Below are 20,693 nucleotides of genomic sequence, written 5' to 3' on the forward strand. Positions count from 1 at the left end.
AAGGTGTACGCAGCAGACACTCACAACAAACAATCAAATGGACACATGACACCCTTAAAAGGCTAGGCTAGTACCACCTCATTTAACTCTTCATCACATATCTATGATCCCATTTTAAAAGCATCCTTACATCAGTGTAAATGATTCCTTTCATTTACTTTATCGCTATGTATGACTTGTATTTGTCGAAAATTTGTTACTTGGCTGATCGATGATCTGATGTAAACAGCTAGCTTGTTAATTGTTATCATTGCTCTTGACTTGCTTACACCACTCAAGTTCATAATCTGCTAAGCAAAGGCACCAATTTCCCTGTCTGTACATATTTTGAATAAGCATTGTTTGACATTTGAGAGGCTGTATGTACTGAAAATATGTGTAGTATCCTTCCATTGATTAAAGCATGTCTAGTATACAACAGTGAGAGAATCAAAGTCTTAACCATTCATTTCCATCAATGAAAGTCATATCTAGAAATGGTCTTGCTTCTTCAAAGCTGAATGTTTTCGCCCAGGGTACTCGATTTTCCAAGTTGGCACCCGAACCACGACACTGATATTCCCCGAACAACACAGTACTGCAATAAACCTAAGTTAGGTCCCAATTTCGTTTCCAAATTCGAAAACATGAATACTATGTAGCATTTTGAGAACTTACCTTCTTCTTGATGAGTCTCCCCAGTCACTCCATCCAGTGGGAGCTATAATTCCGTCGAAATCACAGTAAGAATAAACTGCTCTAGAATATTTACCCCAAGCTCTTCCCAAGAGAATGGAGCCTGTTCCATTAACTTTGCAGTTGACAAACGAAAACCCCGAATCTTCATCCGCTGAATTCCTATGATGAGCTGCAATTGCTCCCACACTTCCAGCAGTTGAATGAAGAATACAGTCCTGTTTTCCAAATACCCAACTTCTGCTATTAGAATCAAGAAAATACGTCTTTCTATCTATGACAAACTGAAAGAACTATTCCAATGACCCATTTTTTGTTTATACCTGGTAGAGTGATCTTGCACTGCCGAAAATAAAATCAACTGCTCCTTGAATATAACATTGATAAAAGTAATGTGATCCACTCAAGTCCAACAAAGTATCCTGTGAACCTAAAATGTTAACTCTGAAAAACATAGCTTTATCTCCTGCAACTTTCAACGCCACAGCTTGCATTCCTTGCCCTCCTGGAACTGAAACCACTGTGTTCTGCAAATACACCATAACCTTATCAAGCAATCTGCAATCCAGAAGTATCTAGAGTACAACTCATTTATGAAAGAAATTACCTCAAATGTGATTCCTGTTGCACAAAAGTAATCAGATTGTATATCAACAGTAGCTGTATTGAAAGTTCCAGTTTCATTCCCATTTATATCTCTATCAGAAGCTTTGGTATTCCATGATATTACAGTTTCAGCATTTCTATACGCAATAAACGAAACGTATGGTTTAGTTTTAGGCACTAACACCCTTTCCCTGCAAACAAACCAAAAACCACAAAATGTGAGCAACAACACCTCTGAATAAAGACTTGACCTTGAATGAAGTACAGAAACTTGTTTTCTTGAACATACACAGAGACTAACCTGTAAATTCCTGGAAGAATCCAAATCTTAACTCGTTGATTATTAAAATCTGGAATCAAATCAATCGCACCTTGAACCGTATACGAATCTCCTGATCCATCTTTCGCAACCATGATCACACGACTACTATTATCTCGATCAGTTATTCTCATTCTACCAAAGTAATTCTCAATTCTAATATCTTCCCAAGTAATAAAATTCCCAAATTGCGAAGAAAAACCCAATTGAAAACCGTTCAAAGAAACAAAGAAAAACACCATGAGAAGACTTGAAACTGAGAATGCCATCACCGCCACGACGTTATAATCTGTTTTTCACTCTGTTTTGTTTGCTCTGTTTGGATTGGAGCTAAGGAGGAGATGAGAAAGAAATGAGAAAGTAATAAATGGTGAATGAAGAGGAGCGTATGTTGAGAATGTGAATGTCTGTTGCAGTTCCTTTTGAGGGTTAACTGACGAGAGAGAAAATAAAAACGCATCATATAGAAAGAGAAAGAGTTAGATAGTATGAGGAGGAGAAGTATTAATGGGGAAATTATTGTTATGATTATGTAATTGGGATGTAATGGAGGGAATTGTAAAGGTTAGTCATGAAAAGAGTACTAATTCTAAGAAAATTGATGGAAGAAGGAAAGATTTTGTTTGATTTTGATGATGATGAATGATGAGAGTTTAAAATTGAACGTGGAGAAATTGGTTGTTGATGAGTAGTTATTATCCTCCTTTTTAAGACTCAAATACTCTCTTCTTCAATAGTCATATAGTAGTAGCGGTTATGGTCTCTCGCTTCAGTCTAAGCGTTTTTAGTTTTCCGAAATAACTGCTTACACTGTTCAGAAGTACCTGGTACCGGACACGAAAAGAGTAACCGGAAAGATCCTGACCGTCCAATATTTTCCAAAACTACTCTCTTAAAACCGGCCCCGTCCTTTGATTTGTGCAGCTACAGGCTGCAAGCAAGAGTTGGTACTGCTTCAAATTTAAGAAGAAGGCTATTATTTGGGCGTCATACTCCATTAGAGAGGTTTCACTTGGATATCTGGTGACCAAAAATCTGGTTAAGAGATACTTTTGATTCAATAACAATTTGTCCAAATTACAAAACAATTAAAATTAAAACAAAAACAGAATAAAAACCTAATCTAATCTTCACACTTTCAACCTTTTGACTCCTGCTCTCTTCTTCTTCTCCTCTTTCTCTTCTTCTTCTTCACAGTAAATTTCTATTTTCACATCAATTCATTTCATCGTTTTCGATTAATCGGCGATTTGAAAACCTTAATATCGTTGGATTGAAATCTATATGAAACATGAGGAAGAAGCAAACTGATCCCAGTGATGGTAATCAACATCTCAATCAACCCCAACTTCATCCTCAACTCATTCCACCGATTCAATCAATTGAAGAATCAAGTTTTCAAACTCCTCAACAACAACCCATGGTGTATGTAAGGTAATAATCAAACAAACCCATCTTTTTGTACTCGTTTTTGTGCTTAAATCGAATGAAATCGAAGTAAAATTAGGGTTTGATTTACTTTCTGCTAGTGTTACGTCTGGGTACGGTACTAGATTTTTCAATCATAATTTAGTTTTTGAAGAACTTACGCCTAGGTTTAGTTCAATTCAAGCGTAAACTTTGATTTGCATGTCGTTCACGTCTAGGTTTAGTTGATTTCCATGCGTAATTCCAATTTCACGCCTAGATTTAGTTATTGAATTTTCCCATCGTGAACCTAGGCGTAATTTTAGTTTTACGTTTCGATTGAAATCTAGGCGTAATTCTTCCTGGATGTTTTGAAGAAATTTGAACTTTAGGTTTACGCCTAGTTTCTTTCACACATTTTCCAGGCGTAATTTAGAACGTCTGGGTTTGCTATATGTAGAACCTAGGCGTAATTCTTCCTGGATGTTTTGAAGAATTCAAACTTTGGGTTTACGCCTAGGTTCTTTCACTACACTTCCCAGGCGTAATGTTGGACGTCCAGGTTTTCTATCTGTCGAACCTAGGCGTAATTTATCCTGGATGTTTTGAAGAATTCCAACTTTGGGTTTACGCCTAGGTTCTTGCACAACATTTCCCAGGCGTAAAGATGGACGTCCAGGTTTTCTATATGTCGAGTCTAGGCGTAATTCATCCTGAAAATCTTTTTTTTTTAATAGATTGGCCTGTGTTACTAATTCATCGATACTGATTCTAAAAGATCTATTTCTTGTAACTTGCAGGAATCGTGATAGAGCAAAGCCTAAAAATAATAGAGGAAATAACTTAACACCGAAAGATACTCCTCCACCTCGCCATAAAATTCATTGTGGGGTAGATCATAGAGGTCTCCACGAGGATGCTAAGAAGAAGAAGGATATGATCCAAAGAAGTAGCTCAACATGTCCTGAAATTGAAGATAATTTTTCCAAGATCTAAAAATTGAAGGGGATCAATTTCAACTACCGGTGATATCGGGAGGTACACTCATGATTAGATATACACCAAATCAAGAAGAAGAAGAAGAAGTTGTTGTTCAAGGAAAAGGGAAACAAGTTGTTGTTGCTTCACCTGAAGCTACACCTAAACCTCAAGCGAAGGAAAAAAAAGCCGAGGAAGAAACCTTCACCTAAAGGCAAGCATCCTAAAGGCAAAGACATGTTGTTTCCTAAGAAGAAGAATGGAGCACTTTGGGGTGAGGCGCCCGATAAATATGCGGTCTTATTTGGTTATCCACATTCATGGGCTGCTAAGGTTTGCGAAAGCAGGGTAATAATCTCAAATTTTCTCTTATTTTGCATGATTTTGTTCAACTTTATATATTGTTTATGTGGTATAATTTAGAAATTTAATAAATTTGTTGTTTATATATTCTTTGTAGGATCATGAAATTGCGATAAAGAAACTGAAACATAAAAAGGGTGGTTATTGGCCGTTAGGTGAAGAATGTAAAGAGGTTCGTGATCTTGTATTGGATACAGGGCTAGATAATGGAATTCTCAACCATCAGCATGAGTTTGATTCTATTATTGCATGTGCCTTTAGAGAGCGATATTGGTTAGAAACCGATACTTTTTATCTTCCATTCGGCGAGATGACAATAACGCCGGATGATGTGAAGCAAATCTTGAACTTAAAGATTGAAGGAAAATCTGTTTCTGAAGGTTTTGACAACAATATGAGTTGGGAAGACCTTTATGTCCTTGTTAAAGACACACTTGGATGGGAGCGAGCTGAGACGGAGAAACAGTTTAAGTGGGCTGGTGGAGATAAACCAAATGAAGCAAGAGATGGTCCATCTATACCTGTCAAAAAGATAATGTTGAAGAATCTGAAAGATATGTTTGGAGGAACAAAAAAGGTTGTAGAAGAACGTCATGAGGTGATGGATGAAACAAGAGCTCGTCGTACAACCACCACATACTTATTGCATTCCCTTGGTACCATATTCTTTCCTGATAACTCGGGGAATCGAGTAAATGTCCATTATCTACAATGGTTAAAAGATTTCCAAGAGACCAAAAAGTATGCTTGGGGCACTGCCACCCTCGCTTTTTTACTTGATAGTTTTCGAAAAGCTTCGAGGGTTGGAGCCACCAAACTTGTTGGGAATGTTGATCTTTTTCAGGTAATTTGTCTTTTCTTTTTTTTTTGTTATATATATCTTTTCTGTTTTTGTTTTATATATATATTCTTATTATGTTTATATATAATTTGGTAGGCATGGGTATATGACCACTTTCCGAGCATGAGACATCCTACGACTTGGTTAGATGATGAAATTGGTCGTCCTACAGGAAAAAAGTTTGTATTCACTGGTACCCAAATAAAGCACAAAGAAGAGAAGATATCTTCTTTAAGGTTGGAAATGGATGCTCTCACCGTTGAAGATGTGGTATTTGATCCTTACATAGATTTAAGGAAAGATAAGTTTGGAGAAGAGATTGATCATCGTGTTTTTTCAAGTTTGGAATCCTACAATGGGCCTTTGTTTCATCCTCATGGTTACGTAATGGCCAATCCGCGTCGAGTTTTCCGCCAATATGGTTATGTGCAAGAAAAAGTCACTGAAGAATCGTTCAAATTATTGGCTAATACTTCTTCCGCAAAAGGTGACCATGTCGTGCTCAACTACAGCCCAGAGCCAACTATTGATATTTGGAACGACCGCAGTAATGCACGATACCAAATCCATATGAAGAAGCTCATTCCTGCTCTAGGCACAAAGGAAGCCGAAGAAGGTTATTTGGAATGGTATTACCATTTTGGTCATCCTCATGTGATCAGTTATGATCCGGAAGCGGCGATATATATCCAAAAGGCTATAGAAAAGAAGATGTGTGAAGCCGAGAAGAAAAGTGTGCTTGATATGGATTGGAAGGAGCTATATTTCAAGACGGTAAGTAAAGTTGTTATTTTTCATGATGCCATTTCACATTTCTACTAATATGTTTTAAATAACGCTATATTTGTTTGTACTAATATGTTTCATTTTGATATGTAAAATAGAAAAAGAAATGCCTTCACTTGGCACAAACATTGACTCAATGCGTCAAAAAAGGTGAGGGCCTCACAAGTGCACAAGTAAAGGTTTTCTAACAAAAAGTCAAAGACTTTCCGGATCCAAACAAGGATTACAAGAACTTAGAAAGGGGCACGAAGAGGCGTAGAGATGTGGGTACTAGTCAACGTCAGCCATTACCTAGTAGTTCTGAATCCAATGAAGAGGATATGTATGCTCATGGTCGGGGTCGGGGTCATGGTGGTCGTGACGGTCCTCGTACTCGAGGTGGTAACAAAAGCAACAAAAGAGGTCGTGGTCGTACTCGTAATGAGTAGACATTGTCCTTAAAATCTATCAATATCATAATTGTAGAAGACTATTTTGTTTCTTTTGATTGTTTCTTTGGTTGTTATGAACAAGTTTTCTTTGGTGTGGAAGACTATTTAGTTTCCTTTGCTTGTTTCTTTGGTTGTTATGTACAAGTTTCCATTAGACTGCAATTGCCCTTTGGTTTGTATTAGCTAGAATGAACTCTATTTACGTGTCTTTATGTTTGAGTGAATGCACAAATTAGGTGTTCATTTACGTCCAGGTTTGGGTTAGGCACAACCCAGACGTAATACTGAACAAAATAAGTTTTAGGAGTTTTGCAGGCTTACGTCTAGGTTTGGGGTTCGGAAAACCCAGACGTAAGACTGACAGAAAGTGTTTCTCAGAGTTACGTCCTGGTTTTCTTTCACTAAAACCTGGACGTAACCTTGATAGTAGCATTCTTTGCTTGGTTCCTATGATTACGTCTAGGTTCGTGTTCTCTAAAACCTAGAAGTAAGTCGTTTTTAAAGTGAATTTGTTGTTTTTTTGTCCCTTTTTGGTTTGAAAATAGAGCCATTGGGAACTTGTACTACCTGATTTTTGAAAATAGAGCCGTTGGGAACTTGTACTACCTGAATTTTGAAAATAGAGCCGTTACACATCTTGGTCTTCTTTATATATAAGTTGAACATACATGCCCAACCATCTTATTTTTTCTTATCTAGACACTCCATCTTTAACATCAACCATCTCCACCTAAACTCTTACTCTATTATAGAAAGAAATATACTAGATTATGGCTGAACCTGGTTTTAATTTGGATGAAGATTTGTGTATTTTCCGCAACTATGTACTATGCTATCCAAAAAGAGGAGAAGAACAACGTCAAGGTGGTTTTGTGAGTACAAGTCATTGGAGAACCATTTACGAAAACTTTTGCTCTGAAACCGGTAACCCTTATAACCGTGATGGAATTAAGTTGTATTGTCGTTACAGAACGATAAGGGATCAAGTTAAAGAATTTATGGAATTAGTTCGTATTATTGATCAAATACGACTTAGAGGTGAAACTAATGAACAAGTTTTAGAGTGTGCTATTAAGGAATGAAGAAGGTGAAAAAGGTCAAATTTCCAATACTTACCTCATTTTAACATCCTAAAGGACTTTTATCGCACTCGTAGACCCGAATATTAGTCCTTTTGTAATGAAATTTCTATGTAATGTCATGTGGTTTAATAGGTTGTAATTTCTATATAATGTCATGTGGTTTGATGGGTTGTAATATGGGGTTAGTAATGAAACAAGAAAAAAAAAATCGACAAAATACTTAAGAGAATATCTTCAAAATACATATAATATTGTCACATCTAGACAAAATACCAAAATACGTATGACTCAATTATCACTTCTAGACAAAATCTTTTATTCCTAGTGAGCTATTCAAAATATTTTCACCACCCTTCACGAACTTTTAGTCATCCTCATAATCGTTCATCAATGCAAATGAGACATTACTCCTTGACATTTGTAATGCCTTCCAAAATTCAATACTCTCCTCGAATCTAATACACCAAGACTTGGACCATTCGTTACAATCGAATAATGGAGGTAATGGGCATCCTTCACTCATTTGGAGTCCGGTAAAATGGTTTCCGCATACGTAACCCATCACCACTCTTCTTGTTTTATCCGATTTTTCGTCACATGGTATCCTTGTCGGTGCAAATGTGAAATTCAATGCATTTGAGATATAATGGACAACGCAATTGAACGCATTGGCGAGTAGTTGGCCGTTTATTGGCATGGACATCCAATACTCACTTGTCAAAAATTTATTGCCGAGTAACCGCTTTTCCCATGCGACAAATCTTTCGTTTAACACCGTCCCGGACTCGTCTTTTTCAAATTTCATCATTGGTATGTAATAATCTCGGTGGGCACGTAGTTCCAGTAAACATTTTTGCCTTACATAGTCAACTTGTGAGCAATCCCAATCTTTCGCATCTTCAAAGGGTCCAAGTTGATCAACGAAGACGTGGTAACCACAATTCCCATCTCCATCTACCTCATCTGTGGCCTTAATATAGTCACAAACAAAGTCCGGGAAAAAAGGAAGGTAATTTTCATATATGATATATAAATTCCGGAAATATCGACCTTGTTCATCTTTAGGGGGTGGTTTGTAAGTTGCGTTTGGAATACGAAACCGTACCGTTCCTTTCACTTGAAGGAAATATTCCAACAATCGGACTTTTTCCTATATTTCTTGCTAATTGTTTAACGCCGACTTTACCGCCAAGTTTTTTTCTTGTGCTTCCTTGGGAGGGAACTTCACAACCTTTTCCTTTAACGCCGGCTTTACAGCCAACCTTTGCTCCGCATTCTTTGGAACCTTTTCCTTTAACAACTTCGCTTTTTGCTAGTTGTTTGGAACGAAAGACCGGACCTTTTCCTTTAAAATCAACTTTGCTTGTTGAACTTTCTTGAGAGGGAGGCTCAGGATCTTTTTCTTGTACGTTACGATGACTTGGTTCTCCTTTTTCCATTTGACATCTTCTTCGTTTGTTTCTACCTTGAACATCCTCTTCCATCTCATCCTCCGCTTCATAGGCTTTTCGCAACAACTCATAACCCGAAGGATCTCTTTTCTTTGATTCTTACAACAATTCCCTTGCCGTTTTCCTTACTAAGAAGGCTTCCCCTTTCTCTTCCTCTTAGGAGGTTCCTTCATATTGTTCCTAGTTTGTGGGTATACGAAGTTACTCAAGTTACTCAACCATATTTTCCTTTGCCCCCATGTTAATGTATCATATTTCGCGGCTAGCGCTTTTCCGATGTTGGTATCGGCAAATGTTCCTCCAAAATCTTGATCAACTATTGTTTCATGGAATGATAATTATTGCCAAAAGGGATCAACATCTTGTATCAGAATAACTTTGTCATTGTAATTGGCTATGACATGCCGACATGGGAGGCCCAAACTTGTCATGTTAGGACAAACACACTCTCTTCCGTCATAGTTACCCGCCTCAAATTGTATCACTTCTTTCCTGATCAAATCAATTGCACGATGCGACACTTTATGATTAATTCCATGAAGCCAATCATTGTCTTTCCATTTAGTGTGTCTACTAGATCGGTTTTTTTTCAAAATACTCCCTAACTCTATCGAGATCACGGAGGAAATAGGTGTGCATGGCTTGGAATACCGTAACAAATCCACCATCACCACTATGAAGCTTCTTCTTCAACCAGTTGTGATACGATTCCACCGTACTTGTAGCTTGGTTGCCGAAGTGTCTATATTGGTTTGTGAATGCGGCTATGAAATTCTCTTTGTGCGGATCCAACCAATTGTCCACCAAGTATTTCACCATAGTTGGATAACTTCTCAAACTAGCCAATACCATACGAGATCGTTGTTCATGGTCTTCCACGGTGAGAGAATATGCCATGGCTTCCCAATCCTTTTGGAAACTAGCCCATCTTAGTTCCGCCAACCCGTCATCCTTCTTAAATTTCTCTTTGGATTCCTTTTGTTGATCAACCGGTAGTTTATTTATTCTTTCCATTTGACTTTTCTTTGTTGGACGAATGATGGTCTTACATTTAGTCTCAATGTTATTCCATAGGTGGAACGTGCAAACAAGGTGATGAGCATCCGGGAAAACCCTCTCTATTGCATTCAACAATGCTTGTTCCTTGTCGGTGACAATCACCTTTGGAGTATATCCCTCCACGTAGAATAACTTCACTTGTTGTAGTGCCCACATATAACTCTCTTCAAGCAAATTTTCCAAGAAGCAAAACGCGACACTAAACGGAGAGTTGGTGAAAGTTTGTCCAACAATATTCAACACCGGCATCTCATACTTGTTGGTATTGTACGTGCAATCCATTAAAAGTACTTGATTGGAGCACCGCGCCAATTTTATAAACTCGGGATGAGCCAATATGAGATTCTTTATTTATTCATTCTCATCTTCATTATGGAAAACCGAGTAATTATATTTCTCCCCCGAATGCCTTAATTGTTGCATTTGATTTCTATTTTCCCATTGTTGATTTTTCAATTTTGTTTTGGCGTTGTAGATGGTTGGCAAAGTAGAAATATTCTTTGGGTTGACGAGCTTTATATGACCAAGTATATCAAGAGGTTTCATACGGTTTTCCGTCATGGAACTTACAATGAGTTTTTCTTCATCATTAAACCGCGCCACATAAGGATGGGATAGCAAAGTATCCGGTATGGGATGGTTATGACGACCGCATACAACTTTCTCCAAATACTAATACCACTCCTCACTTTTCTTGTTGTGCTTGAATTGAAGCTTGAACGGGCATTTAGTCTTCTTAGTGAAATTAGTATTATTCCTATTCGTCTTTGGTTCATATACGGTACCCTTTTTCACATGACTTTTACTTTCTCCACTACACTGGCAAACCATTTGAAAGTGGCGGTCATTTGTTGATCCATTACAAACTGTAACACACATAATTAACTTGCCACGTTCTCTAGCCCATTTCTTTGCATCTTCTTTATCTTTCCATCTCTACATGTTCCAAAAACTCAAAGTTAGTAAAGAAAACAAAAACATAGTGAATGAGCAACATATCTTTCCATTAGTTTCAAAAAAGAAAAAAAACATTTACCAAGTCATTCAAATAGTGATGGGATGAATCTTCGGTTAGAATTTCGTTTGCATTAGGTTGAGAAGGCATTGGGCTAGGTGGAAGCAAAATCAGTCAACCAAAATATCACAATATTAGTCAAAAAAAAGAAAGAAAACTAGAATTACGTCCAGGTTATAAGGTACACGGACCCAGACGTTTTAGGCATAGGAAAGGTTGCGGTTAAAAAATTCAACCTCTAACCTAGACGTTTTCAATTACGGTTAGGAACGATGCAAATATAACCTAGACGTTTTCACTTACGTTTGGAAATCCAAAATCCTAACCAAGACGTAAAACAAGTAATAAATACCCATGCAAAAACTACTTACGTTTGGGTTTTGGATGAATTTAACCTAGGCGTAATTCTCAAGTTTTGTCCTATTGGAAACCAGTTATGTTTGGAATTCTTCTAAAGCTAGGCGTAAACAAAACTTACGGTTGGAAACGAAGCAAAACCCTCTTCCAAACCCAGACGTAAAACTTAATTACGGTTGGAACGAAGCCCAACCCAACCGTAATTTGCCATGAAAGTCTAAAAATATCAAATTTATTATCGTTCTTAAGCTAGTTTTCAACGAAATTGAACCCATGGGAGATAGTTTAGAGGTGTACCTGTTGATTTTCAACCATTGGTTCTTCACTTTGTTGATTTATTTGTTCAATTGGTGGAGATTGATCATCACTTTGTGTTAAACCCTCTCTACCATCTAACAAATCATCAATCTCTTGGTCTCCAACATGAGGAATGTAAAACTTGTTTTCTCTATCATACAAAGATTCACCCACCTCGAATTTGTAACTTGTTTCAGCCATTTTTGTTGAGTGAATCAAACAATTTAGGTTTTGAAAAAAATCTCCAATTTTTTCTTTTTCCTCTTCTCTCTAGTTTTTTTCCCACATAAACTTCATCCAAGAATTTACAAATCTATATCAAAATTCATCTTCTTAATTTAATTAGATAATAATTAAATTAATTAAAATTAACTAAATAAATAAGGATTGTTTGGTCATTACACAATTATTTGAGATAAGGGGTTTTTGAAATTACTTACGGGTGATCCGTTTTTGTCCTATTAGGTGACGCCCCTCTAATGGAATGTGACGCCCCAACAATAGCCTTCTTTAAGAAGGAAGGCGTGTAATTAAACCGATTTTCGGCATTGCCCGCCTAGCTCATTTAATCAACAAAGTCATCCATTCTGAATAAATAAATTGAAAGATAATTTCATAATACTTCTTCGTTGATGAGGACAGTCTAAGGATTGTGATAACGCTCACCTTGATGAACGTTTGAAAAGCTTATGATTATTTGGAAAGATGACAGGACGGTGGAGTGATTTATGGTACAATGAGCTACAAATTGTACCATGATGTGAGGCCTATTTGGTTGTGAATGAACTGAGTAATCCAATAACTATAATGATGAGATGACAAGACTTCATATATGTTGTGGTTCCTTTGTGATGACCAAGATACTATGTAAATCATCGGTTCTGTGTGCACATATTTCATCATCAAACACGTGTATATAGGAACATACGTGGAGAGCATGATGACATGTGCCCACAGCTAAGATGCCCATCCCGCCAACGTAGGATCTTTGCCCAAACAAATCTAAGGGTAGAAGTTAAAAAGACGTACCGGTAACACGATGTATTGCGGAGCACCAGATAACTCCCGAAGAGTTACTTTATCTCATCCCCAAAAGAAGCCAAGATCAACGATGGAGAGAAAATGAACTGACATGGATGTGACAGGGGCAGAAGACACTTGCCTGACACGAGCAGGCACCTCAACTACCCGCATTAAACACTCTGAGCAACATACGTGTCGATCAACCCGTGGAACGAACGAAGACGACTCTGCGTGAAACGAAGACCCCCGCGTGATGGACACAAAACACAAGAAGATAAGGTTCCAACGGTCCTCAGAGGTGGGTCCCACACTCTAACCCTATAAATACCCCCTCTCCACCAAGAGTAAGGGGATCGGAAAAATCAGGAGGAAAAGAAGAGAGAAATATTGTGAGTGTAAGTTAGTCCTTTACAATATACAGACCTATGTAAACCCCAAAGTCACTCGAATATCTTTGTAACCATCAAGTACATAGTGAAACAACAACCCCGTGGATGTATGCCTTAGTGCTGAACCACGTAAATCCCAGTCTTATTTACACTTCAGCACTTTATTTTTGCCTAAAGCTCCATGAGTTTTACTTTTATGCTTCGTTTTCTTTATCTTCCCCTGCGTAAACGCCACTCGCGATGTTCTTAGATGAGGCTATGATAAACCCGAAGGTTTTTTGAGCCAAGGAATCAATGCCATTGTATTATCAGCACGAGTCGGTACCTAGAGTGTGAATATTGTTTATGAACATATAGATGCCTTCGTGATTTATGTGTTCACAATTTGGCGCTAGAAACAGGGACTTCGTCCCGGTAAAAGATTTATCTTATCCTGTGATTTCATATTAAATTAGCATATGATTGCTCTATTTCATCAGCTCTAGCAGTATTTACCTTTTGTTAACTTTACTATATTCAAAAACGCACCCGTTATCTTCGATGGTCCTGGCAGTATCTGTCGAAGCAATTTAAACTGGTTAACAGATTTATCGCTTAGATCCTTGGATTTACATTTTTTAGATCTCTTACGGACCTGACTTTCCAGTGGGTCGCTTTCAAAAAAAAATCAAAAAGATCTACGTGCATTTTTAAGGGGATCCTTTCACGTTCCCGCGTACCTTCAATGAACCCGCATTTTTAAAAGTTCTCTGTGGCCCTCGGGCAGTTTTTCCCGGTCTTGAAGTAAGGAATTTTGTAAACTAACCCGATCCGCACGGACATTTCTGTTTCTCGCTGTTTGAAATTCCCTTGTGCAGAAGGAAAACGAAAGCGACAAAAGGACCCACGATGGAAAAGATGCAGGAAGCAGGAAAATCCAAAGTCACGTCAAAGGAAGCACCAAGGACGACCCCGATCATCACCCGGAGCAAGCAGAAAGGAGACAAAGCCAAAATGACCAGTCAAAGGCAGGACACTGCGGAAATCACTTCGCCTATGAACGCTAACTCCGTCGCAGCCGAGACCCTCAGAGCAGCGGCAACAAAGTATAGTACAACAGCGGCTCCCCCAAAGGCTGCGGAAGCCAGCAAAACTTTTGCTACGAATCAATTTCACCAACCAAAAGAAAGGGTGGATGAATCCAGAACACACCAACCCGCGCACCCGCCGACCTTCGGAATGCCATCAACAAACGATCATAATCAAACTGTGCCGGCGGCTCTAACGCCGCAGATGGGCACTTCGCCCGATCTGGAAATGCCAACAATCGAAGCTGAACCTCCCCCACCTTTAGTGCAAACCATCGAAGAAGGCGGCACCATTGTCGTAGTAGCACGAGCTGGGACTCCCAATCAGGGGTCGAACCAATCACATCGATTGATGGCCGAGCTTGAGGAATTTAAGAAGAGCCAGAAAATTTACGCAGATGTTGTAGCTCTGTTGGCCAGAGAAAACCAGGATTTAAAAGACCAGATTGCCTTAAGCACAAAGACAAGCCAACAACTCGATGAAGCAAGTTCAAAGGCACCAGAACCAAACCGAGACCGAAGAGTCATCGTAGCAGCAAATGGAAAAGCGGCAAGGGGTAGTAGCGCATCCGACCCGGATTATAACGACGGAGAGTCAAGCTATCACGAGCAGAAGAGCGTAGGGCACCACCGCGCGATGGAAGAGCTGCGTGATGAAATGATGGCAGAGATCAGGCAGTTAAAAAGTAGACAAGGAGGGGGAAGGTTAGAAGAGGTCATGAGAGAGGCTAACTCCACGCCCTTAAATCATCACCTGGCCAGCACCCCTATTCCACTCAAGTGCCCTGTCCCGACATTTGAATGCTATGACGGATCCAGTGATCCAGCTGCACACATTCGGTATTATAACCGTGTCTTGGCTAGATAGAGTCAAAACGACGCAGTACTCTGTAGATACTTCCCATCGAGCCTGAAGGGATCGGCATTGTCTTGGTTTGATAATCTTCCGCCAGACTCCATCCACTCCTACGACCAACTCGCAGAAAAGTTCTTAAGAACTTACATGTACAACAAGGCTGTTAATACTGGAATGGATAAGCTCTTTTCGCTAGCAATCGGTTATAAGGAAACCACGAGGGAATACACTAACAGATGGCACAAGGTCTGCCAATCCATAGGGAGTGTGGACCCGGTGGTAAGTATCAACTGCTACAAGTGGGGATTAGACCGAATGAGTCCACTATTCGTTCAGATTCATGGAAGCGTACCTAAAACAGAGGGAGATCTTCGAATAATTATTGAAAAGCACGCTCGTATTGAAGAAATCCAGCGTGAAAACCCTAGGGCATACACGCAGAAGTCTCACCGTACCAATTCAGCAGAACAAACCAATGGGGCCAAAAGGAATTGTTCAGCGGAGCGGCCTCACGAAGACAGGAAGGAACGAAGGGACGAATGACGAACAGGCGATCGAAAATTCGAAGATCAAGTTTATACGAAGCTCAATGATAGCTATGCTCAGATCCTGAGAGAGATCAAAGGAAGGGAAAACCTGGAGTGGCCATGGTCTAAGGGAAAGCAGCCCTCGCGAACCGAGAAGTCTAAAGATTATTGTGAATATCACTGCTTCAACGGACACCAGACCGAAAAATGTAAAAACCTCAAAATAATGATCCAAAAATTAATCGATGCTGGCGAGCTCAAACATTACATACGAAAGGATGTCGCCGAGGATAGATCCAAACGAACCAAGCCAGTCCAGCTTCCAGAAGGGAACCGCACAATCAACACCATTTCGTGTTCTGAAGCCACAGGGCCCTCACTTACAGCACAGATAGGAAAGAGGTTACGGAAGCAGTTCGAAGACCGCTGCGAATTGTATAAGATCGATGGGATAGAGGTGGACGAGCACGAAGAGTGGATGGACTCGCCTATTATTTTCGATGCTGAGGATATCGAAGAGGACATGGAAGACCATAACGACCCCCTGGTCCTCACACTACCAATGGCTGGATGTAACCTCAAAAAGATCCTCATAGACGGGGAAAGCTCAGTAAACGTTCTATTCTACGACGCATTCAAACGAATGAAACTCCATGAAGAACAGCTGATGACCTCTTATTACACCATATACGGATTCAATGGTTCACCCACGAAGCCATTAGGAGACATCGTGTTGCAAGTTAACGCCGGACCCATGAAGGTAGAGACACGATTCAGCGTGGTTGACGCCCCATCCCCCTACAACGCCATTATTGGACGAAAGTGGTTACATAAACTCAAGGGAGTGGCGGCAACGTACTACCAATATCTCAGATTCCCTACACCTGAGGGAGTAATGGAAATCAAGGGAGATCGGGTCTCTGCAAGGGAGTGTCAGGCCACTCAGGATCGCATCAACAACGAACAAGAAGAGCAGCGAAAAACCCGAAGAATTAAGAATAAAGAAACCGCGAAAGAGAAGGCCATAGACCTGTTCCTCAAGGAAACTACAGGAAGGGGTTTGACCAAAGATGATAATGTCCTAAACACAGAGACAAGTACTTCAGCAGCCAACGAATGACAGAAACATACTAAATAGCAATCAAAGAACGTCCCAGTTCTCGGGGATCCGAAGCCGGTGTTCACGCCAGTAGAGCCCGTAAAAGAAATCAACATAGGAACGGAAGAAAACCCGAAGATAATCAAAGTAGGGACCATAATGGACGAAAAAAGAGAAGATTCTCTAACCAAATTACTTAAAGAATACGCGGATGTATTCGCCTGGAAATTAGGAGATATGCCTGGGATTGACCCAAAAGTAATCCAACACGAGATGCGCATCAAACCAGGCACACCACCTTTCAGGCAAAAAATAAGAAAAGTTGCACCGGAGTATTATAAGGCCGTGGAAAAAGAACTTCGGAAACTACTAGACGCAGGTTTCATCAAGGAAGTCAAGTACCCTACGTGGATCTCCAATATGGTCGTCGTTCCTAAGAAAAATGGAGGGGTTAGGATATGCATCGATTTTACTAACCTCAACAAGGCATGTCCAAAGGACAGCTATCCCCTGCCAAGCATAGATCAGCTGGTAGAGGCGGTAGAAGGATATGAAGAGATGTCATTCATGGATTGACATTCTGGCTACAACCAAGTAACCCTGGCAGAAGAAGATCAGCCACACACAACGTTTTACACCCCACATGGCCTTTATTGCTACACTAGAATGCCCTTCGGACTTCGCAACGCAGGGGCAACATACCAAAGAATGGTCGATGCTATCTTCAGGCCATGGATTGGTAGTACCTTAGAAGTTTACGTTGACGATATGCTCGTCAAAAGCAAGCTGCGCAAAGATCACCACCAGGATCTGAGAGATATCTTCGAAGCAATGAGAAAACATCACATGAAAGTAAATCCAGAGAAATGTACTTTTGGCGTCACCTCGGGTATCTGGCAAAAAAAAGGGGCATCGAGGTAGACCCAGTAAAGATTCAGGACATAGTAGAAATGCCGTCCCCGAAGAATTTAAAAGAAGTGCAGAAACTCAATGGGTCCATCGCAGCCTTGGGCAGATTTATTGCCCGATCCTCGGACAAATGCAAACATTTCTTCAACATTCTCAAAAAAGGGAGCAAGTTTGAATGGACCGCAGAATGCGAAGAAGCCTTCCAAAAAATCAAAGAACACCTAGCTTCAATTCCGATCTTGCAGAAACCGGATCCTGATGAGGTTTTAGCATTGTACATAGCAGCAACAGAAGACGCAGTCAGCGCAGTGTTGGTCAAAACCAATACGAAGATAGAACAACCTATCTATTACGTCAGTAAGACCCTCAATTCTGCGGAAAGGAACTACAAAAAGATCGAACAGCTTATCCTAGCATTGGTTTGGGCTACTCAAAAGCTGAGAACCTACTTCCTAACTCACTTCATCTGCGTCCCATGCAAAGCACCACTGGAAGCAGTCCTCAAAAGCGCGGGAAAAGTGGGCAGAATAGCCAAGTGGAACACCCACCTGGACCAATTCAACATCATTCATGAAATTCAACATTCTCGAAAATCCCAAGTTTTGGCGGATTTCTTAGCATACCTCCCCCTGGACAACGACGAAGAGATTAAGGGAATACCAGAAGCCGAAGAAGAAAGCAAAGATCCAATGGATATCCTCGAACCCGCGAGTCAAAGACAATGGGAAGTCTTCGTCGACGGTTCCAAAAATAAGGAAGGAGCAGGAATAGGCATTGTCATTACCACCCCAACCGGAGAAAGGATTGTACAGGCACTCAGGTTATAATTCAAAGAGCATACCAACAACATCGTTGAATACGAGGCAGACGTACATGCCCTCTGTGTAATAATAGAAATGGGGGTAACCGATGTAAGACTGACAAGTGATTCGCAGCTTGTCATACGGAAAATAGAGCTCGAGTACAATGTGTACGATGACACCCTCTCAGCTTACATGGCCTTGGTCCAAACATTGGCGTCACAAATTCCGAACATCAAATTCCGGAACTTATGCAGAAAGGATCTCAGGCATGCGGATGCCCTAGCATATATATCATCCATGCTGAAGGATAAAAGCGTCGAAGCTATTAAAATAACAAGGGTATACGAGCCTTCGATTGCATCTCAATTCTCCTTCGCTACCAATCAAGAGACAGTGGAAGAAAATATCGAAGACCAAATAGGAGAAGACATCCATAACGATTTTGACGAAGAAGACATCCTGTCAAGAGAAAATCAAGACGAAGACTTCAACAACGAAGATGATTGGAGAACGGTGATCCATGCGTTTCTCGATAAGGGAAGCTTACCCGCGGATCATAAACAAGCTAGGAAAATAATCTCCAAAGTAGGAAGATATGATCTCCGGGATGGGGTCCTATACAAGAAATCCTTCCTCGGGCCATTACTACGCTGCTTATCCCGAAGAGAGGTGCACCGAATTCTAAACGACATCCATTATGGTGACGCAGGGAATCATAGCGGCATGAGGTCACTAGCCGACAAAGCAAAAACGCAAGGATATTACTGGCCCACAATGATACAGGATGCCGCAAGGATGTCCCGACGGTGTGAAGAATGTCAGCGCTTCGCCAAAAAGATACACGCGCCGGCAACACTGTTAAATTCTGTAGATAGCCCGTGGCCATTTGCGAAATGGGGCATAGATATCGTCGGGCCTTTCGTCGAAGGGTCAAGGAAAAAAAGATTTTTGATAGTAGCCACTGACTACTTCAGTAAATGGGTGGAATCCAAAGACTTAGCCAGGATCAGAGACGTGGACGTGTTTACTTTCATATTCCAAAATATTATTTGCAGATTCGGCATACCAGCGGAAATCGTGTCCGATAATGATAAACAATTACAGGGGGAAAACATAGACATGCTCTTTGACACTTTCAAAATAAGTAAAAACAAGTCCACCCCCATATACCCTCAAAGCAACGGACAAGCGGAAGCTACCAACAAGACCCTCGCCCTTATCCTCAAAAAACAATTAGACGAACATAAGGGGCGATGGTGTGAACAGTTGCATAATGTGTTATGGGCATACAAAACAACAAGAAGATCTGCCACCGGGGAATCCCCGTTTCTCCTCACTTATGGAGCTGAAGCAGTCATCCCGACAGAGATCCTCATGCCAACCACAAAGACCGAAGCATGGGAGAAAAATCTCACAACAGACATGATGTTAGAGAGATTGGACGACCTAAAAGAAAGAAGGGAAGCAGCATTGCAGAAGATGGAAAATTATCAACGAAGACTAGCAAGGGAGTACAACAAAAAGGTCAAGCTTCGGAATTTTGTAGAGGGACAATATGTGTTAAGAACTATCCCACAGTATCAACGAGAAAAGAGATGGGGAAAGTTAGCACCTACGTGGGGAGGACCCTTTGTAATACACGACATTGCGGGAAGCGGTTCCTATTACCTTCGCAATCTGAAAGGCGAGGTCCTCCGACATCCTTGGAATGCTAAGTGGCTTAAACCATATTACCCATAGGAGCAACACAGCTTTGCATCTGCGTGAAGAGTACCAGAAGAAGAAGGCAGTGTGACCGCTCTACATGTTTCTATCTCTGGACGAGGAATTGCAGGCCTCAACCTATCAATCAAACAAGCTTTCCTAAATTCAAGAAATCAACTTATCAACAATATTGGGCAAAGTAGTTAATCTACAATCTCTCAGGGCTCCCCCAACAGTGTCGATAAGTGTAAGACCAGGGGGAAGGCACCCAGCAGAAAGAGATACCCAACCAATCTTAAGGCAACGGGTCGACGAAATGGGTGTATGTAAATTTTTTAACCCCATATCCTAGAACGTTGCCTCGGCCCCCACCGTCTGGGAATCCTCTGGCAAACGGTTCGCCAGCGGGGTGACAGGTCTCAAGCCGATCACGAAGGTACCTCCCTTCGGTATCGCACCCAAACACTTAAAAAAAACTCTTTTGTTTTTAGCGTCTTTCATCACAATGCCTAAAATAAACAACAAACTGATATTGCAGGTATATCAAAAAAATGATCCATTTCATAAAGGTTGGTTACAAAAAGCGGCAAGGCCATGGATTGTAAAATTATACATCAAAAATTTACAAGGAATATACATCAAAAATATT

The 20,693-nt window shown here is 40.4% G+C and overlaps 1 protein-coding gene across 1 annotated transcript; it reads right to left on the reverse strand.

The window, feature by feature from the left end:
• Position 1: 1 nt before the first annotated feature.
• LOC113302284 (pectinesterase QRT1-like) lies at positions 2 to 1,868 on the reverse strand. The gene is made up of 5 exons (XM_026551183.1): positions 1,583 to 1,868; positions 1,283 to 1,472; positions 999 to 1,202; positions 658 to 893; positions 2 to 577 (listed from the first exon to the last, which is right to left on the reverse strand). Exons 1-5 carry the CDS (start codon positions 1,840 to 1,842, stop codon positions 430 to 432), a joined length of 1,038 nt encoding a protein of 345 aa, XP_026406968.1. The 5' UTR covers positions 1,843 to 1,868; the 3' UTR covers positions 2 to 429.
• Between the last annotated feature and the right edge of the window lie 18,825 nt (positions 1,869 to 20,693).

This window comes from Papaver somniferum, chromosome 1 (genome assembly GCF_003573695.1).
Source record: "Papaver somniferum cultivar HN1 chromosome 1, ASM357369v1, whole genome shotgun sequence".
In the NCBI taxonomy this organism is placed as follows: Eukaryota; Viridiplantae; Streptophyta; class Magnoliopsida; order Ranunculales; family Papaveraceae; genus Papaver; species Papaver somniferum.

What these genes read in the sequence shown, in the direction of transcription:
- LOC113302284 (XM_026551183.1), bottom strand. Translation starts at nt 1,842, where the DNA reads ATGGTGTTTTTCTTTGTTTCTTTGAACGGTTTTCAATTGGGTTTTTCT. An exon ending in CAACAGGAATCACATTTGAG is followed by an intron (nt 1,203 to 1,282) that starts GTAATTTCTTTC and finishes GTGTATTTGCAG; the next exon opens with AACACAGTGGTTTCAGTTCC. An exon ending in GGAGACTCATCAAGAAGAAG is followed by an intron (nt 578 to 657) that starts GTAAGTTCTCAA and finishes GGTTTATTGCAG; the next exon opens with TACTGTGTTGTTCGGGGAAT.